The sequence below is a fragment of the Ostrinia nubilalis genome, chromosome 8, assembly GCF_963855985.1.
Source record: "Ostrinia nubilalis chromosome 8, ilOstNubi1.1, whole genome shotgun sequence".
Taxonomy (NCBI): Eukaryota; Metazoa; Arthropoda; class Insecta; order Lepidoptera; family Crambidae; genus Ostrinia; species Ostrinia nubilalis.
The window spans coordinates 2088016-2104960 of record NC_087095.1 but is presented as its reverse complement, the minus strand read 5'-3'; the positions used below and the strand labels follow the sequence as shown (position 1 = coordinate 2104960).

Here is a 16945-nt window from a genome sequence, read left to right as displayed (position 1 = left end):
GATAGAGAACATCAACAAATCTCTTAAAAATTACAATAACGAAGGTCTACTTAGGGCACAGCTACGCACACAGCTGCATTATTTCAATATTTACATTAAGCTCTTTGGCCTGTACAAAAATAATATACACAAAAACATTTCATTAAAAGTAATCTAAATATAAAATAATGAACCAAATCATAGGTAACGAATTTAAAATTAGCAATAAAATTTCAACAGTTCAAATTATTCAAAAAATTATACAATTATTTATACAGAGTGCGGACGCCTCGTCAATGTGTTTATACAATTTCACGAATACTGACATTGGTAAACGATTTATTGCTATAATTTACAACTTATTCACGCAAGTACTAAAACAACGAAAGTTTTTGAAAGCAATAAGATTGAAAATCACACTGAACGCAAATAAATTTTATATTTATACAGACAAAATATTGATATTTTCAATTTTGATAAAAGAAGAACGGTCACACCCCATACAAAAAAAACCCAGACCCGACAGAAACGAGACGTACCTCAGTTTTTTTGTCATGTCTTAATTAGTTAAATTATATATTTTTTATATTCGAAATCTATGTATAACACCAAAATATTACCCTTTGTTTTTGTTCAGGCGTTATACAAAAACTAATACAAATTGCCTATTTATCACCAAAATTGGTAAATATATGTACCTAAATATCTATTACAGCTGCTATGGAATGTATTTAGGTGACCTGGAGATACAGCCGGATTATACAGGGTGGTTATACATTTGGAACGATAAGTGATCTCACACAATTATTTCTAAACTATACAAAATATTGAAAAACTAGTTACTGATTCTGAAAGTGCTTCACGAGCTCTTTCAAATGGTACCAATAATAGGTTACAGATTATGGAAGCTGGTAACAGTGAATTTTTGGATTTTGTAACTTCTCGCGTTTCCACCCTGTATAATCCGGCTGTATCTCCAGGTCACCTAGATACATTCCATAGCAGCTGTAATAGACATTTAGGTACATACATTTACCAATTTTGGTGATAAATAGGCATTTTGTATTAGTTTTTGTATAACGCCTGAACAAAAACAAAGGGTAATATTTTGGTGTTATACATAGATTTCAAATATAAAAAATATATAATTTATCTAATTAAGACATGACAAAAAAACTGAGGTATGTCTCGTTTCTGTCGGGCCTGGGTCACAGATGACCGTTCTTCTTTCATTAAAAGTATGAATGAATGAATGAAAATGACTCACTGAGCGAGTAGCAAAATCTATAATAATTATGTGGTGTTGATTTCTATAACATATTTCAAAAAGTACTTAAGGAAATAGATGACTGATACGAACTTTAACCATCCAAATAGAATTAAAACAAACATCTTAATGATTTTCCAATATTTTTTATCAACATATTGAAATCAACATCCATTACAACTGACGAAAATTATATAATTAAAACATTAAAAATTTACTACGCTACAGATTGAAATGGGAAACCTTCGAACTAAATGCACGAAATATGTTCTCTCAATAGAAATTTTGGGGAATATAAAAAACAAGTCAATTTTAACACAAAATCTTGTCAAAATTTTGCTTTTCTAATACAGAGTGGTCCATTTAAGATCGTCTTAAAAATATTGTACCTTCCCAAAAACATACAACGAGCCATACAAAAACCTTCACAGTTCGGAAACCATTCCATTCATTAAAACACATGAGATTCCAATTTTCTGGTCAAGGTACAAATATTTTTTATTGATAAAGACAATACCACAATGGTTTAAAAAGGTCAGCTTTAAATGGACCACCACTTTAAATGTTTCATGAACACCAATTTTACATTCTTCTATTTCTATTGAAAGATGGTATACTTAATTTAACACTAATCTTGCGAAAACCACTAATAGATGCGTATGAAGTAACACTTTACATTGGATAAGTACTTGAATGTAGACCAGGACGTGAAGTAGAGTTCACAACCCCTGGTCTACCATTCAGGAAAAGCGTAACTACCTAAAGTAGGCACAGAAGGGTTCAGTACGTTTGGCTTATTTACGGGAAAAACCTCAGGAATATCACATCAACTATATTTTGGCCCTTGGGTGAAAAATTCACACACTATCATTGGAATGTCAACATTAATTCTAATAGCAAACGAATTTAACTCGAGCCATTTAACTATGCAACGGTGGTACTAAATAAATAATAGCATCATAACCAGAATAGTAGTATAAATATAAATTCAATAATATATTTAGGGCTAATTCTTTCCTACTATAGAAATATCGAGACAAAAATATAAATCTCACTTATTAGAGAAGAACTTTTAAAGTCAATTAATAGTAGTTACCCAAGGGCGTAAGGGTAAAGCGACAATAATTACCACTAAAATAATTATCCTAATTTACCCTACTAATAGCGTTGAGCTGAGATCTTGCACCTAACGTAATAATTTATATCTATCAATATTACTAACTATATTAAGGTGATGCATTCCGAACTAAACGGTAAGTAGTCAACCGGGTAACCGGGTATCAACCGGGTGACCGGGTATCAACCGGGTAACCGGGTATCAACTGGGTAACCGGGTACACCCGACCAGAACTAGTCCCGCCCATTGATATATTTATAATAAAAGTGTTTACGTCATTTATCTACGTATGTGTGAATCAATATTGTGTTTAAAAAGATCACAATGCACACATTAAAAACTAGTATAGACAATTTGTATGTCTATCTGTCTGCAATGCGTACATTATAAACGATATGTAATAACGAATTTATGCTAAAATGTGATGCTATCGTGATTATACTTAGCTAAGTGACGAATAACTCATTCACGTATGGTAAATGTTATGTCTATGACATATTTTGGCATAACTATTTTTATGCTAGGGCGGACGCCTAGTTGTCAACAAACGTTAAAAAAAACTGCGAATTTTGTTTTGGGACACTATCCTACAATGTAACCATCTCTACACTATCGGACTACAAACAAATACAACGAATTTGAACTATTACACCGGATATGTGTAAACAAGGGTCTATGTATAAATACTACATTCTCTAAAGAATTTAATTAACTTTAAATTGACATATACATAATTTCGCTAAATATCTCCGGGGAATTACATTTCAGGGACCGAGTACACTGGACAGGGAATTTTGATAATATATTTTACTAAACAGTTTATTTTATTATGTAAATTTTAGTCAGAAAAGCCTAATCTAATAATTACGACAACGTCATTTAGAATTTTATTTTTGCAAAAATCAAATAAACGCAAAATTCCTTAGAAAATGGTTTTCATTGATCATAAAATATAACTTTTTGTGTCACGAAAATTATGCATAACTTTTATTCAATTATATTGCGTGTTTTAGTATACATATTTGTTTGATAGTATATTTTGTATTGGTTGTAAACACTACAATTCGTAATGGCAACTTTGTGTTTGAGATTCGCCAACCAATCACGTGTAACGAGCCTGACCATAAATTTAATAGAACCTTACTTAGTGTAAGTAGAAAACCTCTCAATAACCCGTTCATACATTAAAAACCTTATCAATCTATGCAGATAAATAATTTATTTGAAAACGATTAGAAACGTCAATACGCTGTCAAAAACACGGATAAAGACAATCAGTGCAATAATCGAATTAATTGCGGTACACAATTAGATTTCTTCCAAGATTAAAAGACCGTATAACCTACGTGTAACCTAAACTGTGATAATTTTTAATTTGGTAACTATAAACGCGAAATCTCTCTAAGTTTCAGTCACATTTTTTATAAACAGTCGGTTACGTATAACTTTCAGATCGGGTATTATAATCATTTCGTAAGAACTGGCATGAATACACAAATTGAAGAAGTTTTACTACAAGATAAGCGCCAAACTTGTGTTTGACAAAATAATGCCCGTAGCAAAATAATACGTTCTTCAAGTGTTTTTATTTTGCACAAAAACAACTGTCAACTGTCAGCAAACATGTGTTTATTGAATTGTGACGTCACTTTATTACGATAGCGTGCGAAAGAGACAAATTGTTTCGCTCATTCAACAATCACGTTTCCACTGTCAGCTGTCACAGCAAAAAAATCATGCCAGTCCTGAAGAGAATCCAACTATCTATTACGAGATGAAATAGAAAGATACGGGTCTTAACGCGACATTTATTAATGAGTTACATAATGTACTCACGGCTTGACGTTGTCACAAGCAAACTGGCCGTCAAGCCGTGAGTACATGTATGTATGTATACAGGGTGTCCCAGAATGGGTGAATCAAACTGCTAGGGGAGGTAGCTCTACTAATGTACTTTCCCTAAAAAAATATTTGAGCTCGGACTTTTTTTAAATAAAGTGCTCTAAACTCGAAATCTGGTCATTATTTTCAAAAGTTTGTTTACAGATAAACGAAGCGATCATGTACAATTAATATTATTACGAAAAAAGTACAAATAAACTCCAAACGCAGCAATTATAGCCAGATACTTAGGCAAAGCTGATTTATTTTCACTATTTAAAAAAAAAATTGTGTCCTTATGCGCTTTATTTTTTTCATGTTTTTTAGAGATACTACATTAGTAGAACTACCTCCGGTATCAGTTTAATTCACCCATTCTGGGACACCCTGTATGTAACTCATTCATAAACGTCGCGTTAACACCCGTGTCTTTCTATTTTAGTGGAAATGGAACGGGAAGTTTAAAATCTTATATTACACGATGCTCCCGCATTTTCCATTGGTCAGCGATAGGTTTGGTCGGCCTAGCGTGCCGTGGCTGAAGGAGTTCGATATTCCCCCGTTGTGTCCGTCATACCCGTTCATGAATTGGTTGTTCTGGAGAGCTATGAGCAGTTCCACTAAAGCGTTTGCCGCGTTCTGTGCGCTTAGGAGCTCGAAGATGATGCAGTTGCATTCTGGTTCTGGCGTCTTGAGCGAACTCTTGCTTGAGGTTGAACTGTAAAGGGAATAATAGGTGTGTTAGTTGCATACAGGTTGTGGTTAGAGTAGTTGTTTTATTTAGGTTTTGTATAGCCTGACCAGGAACATAAAAACCCTGGCATAGAGGCGCGTCAATTGCATTTGATAGTGCAACACTGAGTACAGTCGTACCTGTGTTAAATTAATAAGCTAACTTTATGTATCATGATTTAGGATTACGGGCTAATTTGATATTTTCATAAATTAACGAAAAAATATTATTAAAGGTAACCTGGTTTAAATAAATTAAATGAAACCATCAATCGAGCTAGTAGAATTTATTTTATTATTCATCAATAATCAAATTCAGAACTTGAATATTCAACTGCAATGTCTGCTCATGAACGCTTCAAACTCGGTACTTCTTTCCCAATTCCATAAAATTCAACACGAAAGTGACAAAAAAAATTAAAATAGGTAGTTGAAACAAACCACAGCTAATTTTCATAGTGGACTGTACCATACGATGAACATGTCAGTCAATTTGACAACCTTTGTCGGAAACATTATTCAATGAAAATATTGTCCGAACCCTTAGTATTTCTTTTCGACAAATACTTTAACACATTGTGAACCACTTTTCTTTCACGACTATAAAAAGATTTTAGCAATTTAATTCACAAAATCAATTGCGCACATTTAAAATAAAGTTTGTTTACACTTTGACAGCAATAGACTGACATGCAAGGTGACATGACAATGAAGTTTTCAGTTACTGTTGCCATTAAAAGAAATTAGTACCATTAGTTTTCCGCAACATGGCGAGGGTTTTTATGTTCCTGGTCAGGCTATAATAGGTTTTAGAGTACAGTCAATCTGGGAAACTTTGCCTTTTAGTATAACATTAGATTAAAATATAATTGCGAGTTTAGGTAGTTTTTTTTTCATTTTATTTTAAATAAGTTTTGTATTTTGACTTGTTTGAAATATTAAAAATCAAAGCGAAATATTAAATATTATTTTAATAAATTGAGGTCCAGCATACTGGAGCGGTAATATTTGTAATATTTTGAGTTGTTATGCACACAGAAACCGGTCGTGGATACGCGTTATATTATTTCAACCAAAGAACGTTTTCTGCTAGACAAAGGCCTTCAAAACTTTAAGGTTTATCGGTCAGGTGGGGGGCCCTTCAAAACTTTAAGGTTTATCGGTCAGGTGTGGGGCCAGGGTGTGGTGTCACGTACCCAGCGGGGGGCCCGGGGGGGGGCCCGGGGTGCAGCGGGCAGGCGAGCTGTAGCGCGCGCGGGTACTGCGGCGGGTAATTCTTCCCGAATGTACGCGAACATCTAACTAGGCGATGGTTAGAAATCGACCATTGCTCGTCGCAGTTCCTCACGGGACATGGCAACTTTAAACATAAACTTCACGAATTCAAACTAGTTCCGTCTCCTTTTTGCGAGTGTTCCACTGATGATGTCAGTCATGAGCAGTCTGCCCATCATATCTTGTGGGAGTGTGATCTTTGGAAACATGAACGTGATATAATGCTTAATTCAATACAACATACATCTGTTTCCGCAATTTATTACACCGATCTTGTCGCGAACTCGCGACAAGGAAAAATTTCCGTGCTTTTAAGCGATTTTGTGAAAAATATTATTGGCAGGTAGTTGCTAATTGCTCATAAGATAGGCCCCCTTAATTTAATTTATTGTCCGTGGTGCATAATATTTTCTTAAAGGTTTTTAAACCTTTGTTTGTCACCTGTCATCCGCTTTGCAATGGAGGGAAGTCGAACCTTAATTTCGAACTCCTCCTATGTTCTTCTGATTAATTTCGTTGCGGGTCCAATGACAGTTTAACTTTCCCCCGGGACAAACTTGACCTTCATTGGTTGGGTTTTTGTGGCGGTCAAGCTGTAGATCCTGGCTACACAGGAGTTGCAGTGGTGGGAACGAGAGGTGGGAATAGTCCCGTTACTGCGGCGGGATGCGGCGAGGTGTGTACGTACCCAGCGGGGGGCCCGGTGGGGGCCCCGGCGGGGGGCCCGGGGTGCAGCGGGCAGGCGAGCTGCAGCGCGCGCGGGTATTGCGGCGGGATGCCTGCCAGATGGTTGGCGGCGGCGCGCGCGTAAAACACGCAGGTATGCCCGTCCACGTCTGGGTAGTTCGGGTTGCCGTTGTGCTGTAAAGATAGATAGTGTCCGATACTTATATTGAATGTATTCACAAACATTTACTAGTGTAAAATAAATAATGGCAAGTAGCTATTTTAACGCCAAAGGTGGGAGATATGGTGGTAATCAAAGACGAAGACACACCCCCAACAAAGTGGTTACTTGGCAGAATCAAGAAAGTACACCCTGGAGCAGACAACCTTGTAAGAGTGGTCACAGTACAGTGCAAGGGTAACCATGAGTTAAAAAGACCAATATCAAAACTTATACCACTACCTGTTGAGAGTTTGAATTGATTCATGGTGGGCGGTGCACAGTGGTGTTGTGTGTGTTGCATTGTAGTGTGAATAAAGTTATTTTTTTTGTTGAGTGAAAATTAATTACATATTTATAGAAGTGCATAGTGAATTTAATTTAAAGTGAATAACAGTGATCAGTGAGTGTCATTTGTGTGAAATTAATGGTGTTACTTTTTGGAAATTTGTAAGTTACAGTCCATTGCATGATTCATTGTTAAATTTCATTGAAAAACTGTTGTTTTTGGTGGGCGGTATGTCCGATACTTATATTGAATGTATTCACAAACATTTACTAGTGTAAAATAAATAATCATAGCGAGTGGACGTATCGTTTCTTACATCCCTGCCTTCATACAAATTTGAACCATAACTCAATAGACAGATAGATAGATAGATAGATAAATGGTTTATTTGAAAAACACATTAAATAAATAAAATAAATAAATATCCTTAGAAATTTTACACTGCGCTTCTAGTCCCAAACTAAGCAAAGCTTGTACTATGGGTACTAGACAACGGATATAAACATACTTAAATAGTTTTTTTTTGTAAATACATACTTATTATACATAGAAAACACCCAGTCCAATACAAACAAATATGTTCATGCACACAAATGTTTGTACTGTGCGGGAATCGAAACCGCTACCTCTGGAATAGTAGTCCGTTTCGAACCACTACACCAAACGGCCGACATTGACACACAAGAAGCAAAAAGTAAGATTAATAAACACAGGAGTAGCAGGAAAGATATAGTACATTACAAAGAGTAAGAAAGAAAATCCTGCGCCCTAAGGTATAAGTGTGCCGCAGCGATGCAAAAAAGCAGAGAGCTCAGTGTAGACACTGCTCTAAAATGAGCAGAACACTGATTTTCAGCTCTTGCTTGAAAAAAAAAAGAAGGAAGACGCAGAGAGTTTAGACGTTAGTGATAATGTGATACGGTCGATATTGCGTTGGTTAGTGAGAGGTTGATACGGTCGATAATGCTCTGGATTTGTGCCTTCGAGCAGACTTTGTGCTACAAACGGAATTTAAACGTTAATGTGGGGGTGATACGGTCGGTAATACCGTTCGTTATGCCTCCGTCCCGGTTTGACAATCTAACATCCAATGATTTAGGCGCTTTAAGGCTAATTCTCATTATGGCAACCGACTCGCTAATGAACTACTTCTCATTTTGGCAACTTCTCATTTGGGCTACTTATTGCTAGTTGCTAATGAAATCCTCCCACCGCGTAAGACGATCGCGTTAAAACTAACCCATATCAATAACTGCGCGGCAGCGAGGTGTCCTGCGGCCGCGGCGGCTCTCAACGTTAACGCTCGATCCGTAGCCGACGGCGCTCGAGGAGGCGGCACCGCTAATACTCGCGCAAGGGTCGCCACTTGGCCTCGCGAGCTATCCTATTGCTAGTTGCCAAAAAAGCCAAAAAACTGTCTTAGCGTAAGATGATCGCGTTAAAACTAACCCATATCAATAACTGCGCGGCAGCGAGATGACCGGCGGCGGCCGCGGCTCTCAACGCTAACGCTCGGTCCGTAGCCGACGGCGCTCGAGGAGGCGGCACTGCCAGTACTCGCGCAAGGGTCGCCACTTGGCCTCACGAGCTATCCTATTGCTAGTTGCCAAAAAAAGCCAAAAACAATCCTCGCGTAAGATGATCGCGTTAAAACTAACCCATATCAATAACTGCGCGGCAGCGAGATGTCCTGCGGCCGCGGCGGCTCTCAACGCTAACGCTCGATCCGTAGCAGACGGCTCTCGAGGAAGCGGTACCGCCAGTACTCATGCAAGGGTCGCCACATGGCCTCGCGAGCTATCTTATTGCTAGTTGCCAAAAAAAAGCCAAAAACTGTCTTCGCGTAAGATGATCGCGTTAAAACTAACCCATATCAATAACTGCGCGGCAGCGAGGTGTCCTGCGGCCGCGGCGGCTCTAAGCGCTAATGCTCGATCCGTAGCCGACGGCGCTCGAGGAGGCGGCACCGCCAGTACTCTTGCAAGGGTCGCCACTTGGCCTCGCGAGCTGGCCGCCCGTAGTGCGTCAACGCCGGTCGCTATGTCGCCAGCTGAGAGAAACGCCCGCCTCTCGTATTTGAGCCGGATCCATCTGAAAAGAGTAAATGGTATTTGAGAAGTGCTAATATGAAAGTCGTTAGCGTGGTGTGATATTTGAAAAGTGTTAACGTAGGACTTAGGACGCCTTTCACTAGCGATGAATGCAATTGCTAGCTTTCCCCCAAGCCTGATGAGCAGTCTTTCTTGTCAGTAAAAGGCAGCTCACCAGTAAAATGAAACGACGGCATACAGTAGTGAGTTAGGATACTAGAAAATATCATGTTCATGTGACACAAACGTTTGTATTGTTTGGTAATTAATCCCGAAATGGTTGGGCATCTAATCACGGACAGGGAGGGCTACTAAGATGTCACATCTTGACAGTATTTTTTTAACGTCATAATATGTAGAGAGGTAAAAACATAAGTTTCCAATTATTAAGATCAATCTCAATAAAAAAGAACACTTCATAAGCCCACTTACCGTTCCTTCTCTTCCCTAGACGACGTGACTTGTGGTTTGATGTGACCCCGAAGGTCCGCCTCCCATATTGAGTTAGCCAGCGTGTTGCCTAACGACACCATCACACTCACATGGCCCAGCCTGAAAAAAACAATTCTCGATGTTTACACAAATCAATTTGGATTAATTTATTTGAAAATGCTGATAGATATCAATCGGAAAAAGTTTTTACTGAATAACTATGTACTTTTTACTGATGATTTAAAAAAACTTCGGTACATTAAAGAAGTCCTACACTGCACCGTTCCGATTTTTGTCACGTCCAACGTGACCACCATGAAATATGACATTACCGGATTATACTCGTAGAAGATTATAATACAGTGATGTACATGAAGCGCCATCTTTTTAAAGCGTAGCCACACTGTCATCTCACTCTTGTGAAGTATACTGACACATTGACAGTCTAGCTGCAGTTACTTCCTCAGCAAGATCGCCAAAATTCATTTTAAGTTTTAACTCATGTAATTAAAAGTCAAGCTCGTAGTTTATTATGTTTAAACAGTGGGCTGAGTGTGAGTTTTTTTCAAACGCACTCACTAGTGAGTGGTTTAGAAATGTATGAAAATTTTAGTTTTTGAAAGTTTCCGTCATAAATTTAATGTCATTTGAAAAAAACTCACACTCAGCCCTCAGATGTTAAGGCAGTGTAGGGGTATACTCACGGCCACTCGTCCAGGTCGAGCGAGCGCACGCGCGATATGTGCGAGCCGAGGTTGCGGTGGATGCCCGAGCACTCGATGCAGATCAGCACGCCGAGGTTCAGACTCGCCCAGTCCGGGTCTAATGATGATGATGATGATGATGGAACAGAGAGGGTATACTCACGGCCACTCGTCCAGGTCGAGCGAGCGCACGCGCGATATGTGCGAGCCGAGGTTGCGGTGGATGCCCGAGCACTCGATGCAGATCAGCACGCCGAGGTTCAGGCTCGCCCAGTCCGGGTCTGATGATGATGATGATGATGATGATGATGGAACAGAGAGGGTATACTCACGGCCACTCGTCCAGGTCGAGCGAGCGCACGCGCGATATGTGCGAGCCGAGGTTGCGGTGGATGCCCGAGCACTCGATGCAGATCAGCACGCCGAGGTCCAGGCTCGCCCAGTCCGGGTCTGATGATGATGATGATGATGATGATGGAACAGAGAGGGTATACTCACGGCCACTCGTCCAGGTCGAGCGAGCGCACGCGCGATATGTGCGAGCCGAGGTTGCGGTGGATGCCCGAGCACTCGATGCAGATCAGCACGCCGAGGTTCAGGCTCGCCCAGTCCGGGTCTGATGATGATGATGATGATGATGATGGAACAGAGAGGGTATACTCACGGCCACTCGTCCAGGTCGAGCGAGCGCACGCGCGATATGTGCGAGCCGAGGTTGCGGTGGATGCCCGAGCACTCGATGCAGATCAGCACGCCGAGGTTCAGGCTCGCCCAGTCCGGGTCTGATGATGATGATGATGATGATGATGGAACAGAGAGGGTATACTCACGGCCACTCGTCCAGGTCGAGCGAGCGCACGCGCGATATGTGCGAGCCGAGGTTGCGGTGGATGCCCGAGCACTCGATGCAGATCAGCACGCCGAGGTTCAGGCTCGCCCAGTCCGGGTCTAATGATGATGATGATGATGATGGAACAGAGAGGGTATACTCACGGCCACTCGTCCAGGTCGAGCGAGCGCACGCGCGATATGTGCGAGCCGAGGTTGCGGTGGATGCCCGAGCACTCGATGCAGATCAGCACGCCGAGGTTCAGGCTCGCCCAGTCCGGGTCTGATGATGATGATGATGATGATGATGATGGAACAGAGAGGGTATACTCACGGCCACTCGTCCAGGTCGAGCGAGCGCACGCGCGATATGTGCGAGCCGAGGTTGCGGTGGATGCCCGAGCACTCGATGCAGATCAGCACGCCGAGGTCCAGGCTCGCCCAGTCCGGGTCTGATGATGATGATGATGATGATGATGATGGAACAGAGAGGGTATACTCACGGCCACTCGTCCAGGTCGAGCGAGCGCACGCGCGATATGTGCGAGCCGAGGTTGCGGTGGATGCCCGAGCACTCGATGCAGATCAGCACGCCGAGGTTCAGGCTCGCCCAGTGCGGGTCTAATGATGATGATGATGATGATGGAACAGAGAGGGTATACTCACGGCCACTCGTCCAGGTCGAGCGAGCGCACGCGCGATATGTGCGAGCCGAGGTTGCGGTGGATGCCCGAGCACTCGATGCAGATCAGCACGCCGAGGTTCAGGCTCGCCCAGTCCGGGTCTAATGATGATGATGATGATGATGGAACAGAGAGGGTATACTCACGGCCACTCGTCCAGGTCGAGCGAGCGCACGCGCGATATGTGCGAGCCGAGGTTGCGGTGGATGCCCGAGCACTCGATGCAGATCAGCACGCCGAGGTTCAGGCTCGCCCAGTCCGGGTCTGACGACGAAACATGATAGTTAATTAAGTTCAAAAATATAATATTATGCCCTATGGACGCAGGTCGGCCGTAGTAAGGACAATCTGTTCAGGTGGGGATTCTTGGATGGCCCAAACTTGGAGTGAAAGTGTGGTTTTGTTCCCCAGTCGACGAAGCACATGATGTCGTGCCCTGCGTGCCAAAATAACTGCACGCAGGAAGATTGAATGAAGGCTACACCCCACTCTTGAGGCGGAGTTTTGGCCTGACGCTGTGTAGGTTTGTTGTCGACACGACAAGAAGATGCCCTTTACATCTATATTGCGACTTTTTGCAGCGATAAAAGCACGATTCAATGTCGATACAGTCGCAAAACATTTACCTTTAGACACACGCGATAATAAAACAGCGATACAATGGCGATACAGTCGCACGACGCTGCAAAAGTCGTAATTTGTAAACTAGACTACACCTTACAACAACAGCAAAAACGGCCAAACCCATATTAGTGAGAGAAAAACTACTCGTTCCGAACCTTAGGGAAACTAATGCCCGTGTTTTCACCATCAATCCCTAATTTTTAAGTGACCCCTATGAAAACAAAAATTCCTGTTATGCTTAAAAATTAGGGATTGAAGGGGACGGGCATAAATGAGTTTAAATTGATACCTTATACACATGCAATAGTCATTTAACTCATAGTAGGATCGCTCGGATCAAAACACAAAACACCAGAGGGTAATTCCACTATTTTACTCGTAAGGATAGAGTTGTTTCATCGAAATTAATTCAGATTCAGCAATCAAAGAGAGAAATAAATATCCGTAGACATTTTAGACAGTATCCAATAGTGTCTAGACAAACCTAAAGAGGATTAAAGACACTATTTAAATAAGATATGTAATTGCTCAATAATGAATAATAAATAAATAAATAAATAATCTATTTCTAAACTAGCAAAGCATGTAACATGGGTGACAAGACAACGGATTTAAACATATTTTTGAAGATACATACCAGGAGCACCACAGTCGCAGCATTTGTCGTTGCCTTTCACCCGCCTGATGTAGTACGTGGCTCTCACGTCGCCAGTCGAGTTAGCACCGGTCGGCGCGGGTTGCCGGGACGTCTGGAAAAATTATTAAATAAATTAATTAGGTGTCCTGAAATGTCCCTCAATACTATTCGAACGTATGATACTTGATTTCTATATTGAGATTTTTCACAAAGTTCATTCTTGCTTAGCTAGGAAATGAGCACGCTCAAGCTAAAAATATCAATTCAGAGACCGGGAGATATGCATGAATGGAGTTCATTTTGCTAACGTAATTTGAAGTTGTACCTGTGCTGTGGTTGTACGCACGCCCGCTAAGTGACGCACTTTTAATTCTGATCTAGCTGGCTCCGCTCGCCATTCGGTCTCACGATCGTGCGCTCTAGAATAAAGACGAAGCGTGGTCTCACCCATCCCTGCAGCGAAGTCAGGATCAAAGCCCACGGATCACGCTAGCCATCTAGATCTATGTTCGTGCGCTCTAGAATGAAGACGACGAAGCGTGGTTTAACCCGTCTTTGCAGCGACGCCAGGATTTGTACCTCCACTTACACAACCCACGCGACGCGCTTATCATCAAGGCTCACGATCATGCGCTCTAGAATAAAGAGGCTGGTCTTACCCGTCCCTGCAGCGAGGCTAGGATCTGCGCCTCCACCTACACAACCCACGTGATGTTCCTCCCATCAAGGGTCACGATCGTGAGCTCTAGAATGAAGAGGCTGATCTTACCCGTCCCTGCAGCGAGGCCAGGATTTGCGCCTCCACGCATGCCACCCACGTGACTGGCTTGCCCTGTCCAGGCTCATTCTCGTGCACTCCAAAATGAAGACCAAGCGTGGTGCGCTTCACCCAACCCATCCCTCAGCGAGATCAAGATCAACGCTTCCACTCATCCACCCACGCGACGCATTTTCTGTCTAGGCTCACGATCGTGCGCTCTAGAATGAAGAGCCTGGTCTTACCCGTCCCTGCAGCGAGGCGAGGATTTGCACCTCCACCCACGCAACGCGTTTTCTGTCCAGGCTCACGATCGTGCGTTCTAGAATAAAGTGGCTGGTCGTACCCGTCCCTGCAGCGAGGCGAGGATTTGCGCTTCCACGCACGCGACCCACGCGTCGCGCTCGGCCGCCGCCGCGCATCCACTCGCGCCCACTTCCCAACGCCAGCGCTTGCCGTCTAAGCTCACGATCGTGAACTCGCAGGACGATGCCGCGTCGCCGTCTGAGAAACGATAGAGAATTAGTTTTTCTTTCTTTTTTTATTATAAGATATAGAATACGATACTGGAATAGACAATATGCATAGTAGTTCTATCAGAAACTTTTTCTTCTAAAGCCTGGTCCGTGAGCACGTAGAATTTTGTCCAATGACCCCAAGCTACCCATCCTTATCGTTCGCGTGTAATAATATTGCTGTCGCGACTGTGCGACGGGCGCCCGCAGTGAGTGTGTGAGCGCGACAGCAACATAATTACGCGCGAGCGATAAGGATGGGTAGCTTGGGGTCATTGGACAAAATTCTACATGCTCACGGACCAGGCTTTAGCTAAAAGACGTCTGCTAAACAAATTAACCTTCCAGAACAAGAATTTCCACTGTGACCGATCCTACATTTTCAGGTCCACAATAGGCATGGCGGCACTGCTAATCTATCAATTTTAATGGTTGAAACTTTCTGTATAGATCAATCTATGTAAGAAAATAATGGTTTGTATGAATTATGTTATTCATAACGTTTTTTTCTTGCAAGAAATTTCATCAAATTAAATAGGTACATAAGTTATTAAGTAACGACACGTCAAAAGCGATAAAAACGAGCAGTATTGTGGAAGAGTGAAAACTTGTAATTGGCAGTGTTTTGTTATTGGTATAAATAATGAATAGCTGTTTCTCAATTAGCAGAATATAAACATAGAACTCGAGAAAGTGTTTTTCTGTACTTAGATTGAAAAAATTAAAAAACAGTGACAGGATCTCGATTTATTGATATGAATATTTTATGTAATTTTCCTTCACGCAGGAGCGACTTTCGATAGGTGAAAATAAGAATTTTAAATAATATACTTACCCGTGCCGTGCTGTATAGCTGTGTCTCATTAGTTGGGCCTTATGGCTGGTTTTAGTGTCACGCGGACCGTCCGGTGCGGACGCGCTCCACACGGCCAATCTGTATGAACTTCTAGGGAGCGTTTTAGAGTAATGAGGTCCGGAGGAACCGCTCCGCTCCCTAGCAGTTCATACAGATCGGCTGTGCGGAGCGATCCGCACTGACAGTCCGCGTGACACTAAAACCAGCCTATGTGACAAATTTTGATCAAAATGAATTAGTTTTAGTTTCACCCAAAGTATACCCTCTACTATCCAAAGGAAGGCCCCAAAGATTTCCACGCCTGGTGCTACGTTGCCCGCATACAGGTGCTTCCCTAGACCTTCACTAGATCGTCGGTCCACCAGGTGAGAGTCGGATCACCCTAATATCACCCTCCGTGTGTCGAAGGGTGATATTAGGGTGATCAGTCTGTGCTTACCATCGTCCCTCTTCATCCTGGGATGCCGCTTCTTGACATCCTTGTCTCCGTTCGTGGACACAAGGTCTGCTTCGGACGCCAGCGACTGTCGTTTCATGTCTGGCCCTTTCGTATCAAAGGCCGACGTTAGGGTCATCAAACTGTGCTTACCATCGTCCCCATCCTTCTTAACGCCGCTGCTCTTCATCCTGCGATGCCGCTTCTTGACATCCTTGTCTCCGTTCGTGGACACAAGGTCTGCTTCGGACGCCAGCGACTGTCGTTTCATGTCTGGCCCTTTCGTATCAAAGGCCGACGTTAGGGTCATCAAACTGTGCTTACCATCGTCCCCATCCTTCTTAACGCCGCTGCTCTACATCCTGCGATGCCGCTTCTTGACATCCTTGTCTCCGTTCGTGGACACAAGGTCTGCTTCGGACGGCAGCGACTGTTGGCTCATAACTGGCTCCTTCATCTGACAATAGGATGATCAAACAGTGCTTACCATCGTCCCCATCCTTCTTAACGCCGCTACTCTTCATCCTGCGATGCCGCTTCTTGACATCCTTGTCTCCGTTCGTGAAACAGAGGTTCGCTTCCAAAGCCAGCGACTGTCGGCTCATAACTGGCTCCTTCATCTGACAGTAGGATGTTCAAACTGTGCTTACCATCGTCCCCATCCTTCTTAACGCCGCTGCTCTTCATCCTGCGATGGCGCTTCTTGATATCCTTGTCTCCGTTCGTGGACACAAGGTCTGCTTCGGCCGCCAGCGACTGTCGGCTTGTGGCTGGCTCCTTCATCTGACAGTAGGATGTTCAAACTGTGCTTACCATCGTCCCCATCCTTCTTACATCCTTGTCTCCTTTAACTGTCGACTCGTGGCTGCCTCTTTCATCTGACATTAGGGTGATCAAACTGTGTCTTACCATCGTCCCCATCTTTCTTAACGCCGCTGCTCTTCATCCTGCGATGCC

At 42.6% G+C, this 16945-nt stretch overlaps 1 protein-coding gene across 1 annotated transcript in view; it reads right to left on the bottom strand.

Annotated features, from left to right (window-relative positions):
• Positions 1-1212: 1212 nt before the first annotated feature.
• Positions 1213-16945, bottom strand: part of LOC135074111 (centaurin-gamma-1A) — a 337729-nt gene continuing 321996 nt past the window's right edge. The window contains exons 10-20 of the mRNA XM_063968417.1: positions 16802-16866; positions 16476-16608; positions 16142-16267; positions 14528-14685; positions 13425-13536; positions 12310-12427; positions 9949-10068; positions 9295-9517; positions 8667-8810; positions 6940-7112; positions 1213-4962 (exon numbers count right to left, since the gene is read on the bottom strand). Of these exons, the coding sequence (XP_063824487.1) occupies positions 4719-4962; positions 6940-7112; positions 8667-8810; positions 9295-9517; positions 9949-10068; positions 12310-12427; positions 13425-13536; positions 14528-14685; positions 16142-16267; positions 16476-16608; positions 16802-16866 (1616 nt within the window). The 3' untranslated portion in view covers positions 1213-4718. The remainder of the gene's footprint in view (positions 4963-6939; positions 7113-8666; positions 8811-9294; positions 9518-9948; positions 10069-12309; positions 12428-13424; positions 13537-14527; positions 14686-16141; positions 16268-16475; positions 16609-16801; positions 16867-16945) is intronic.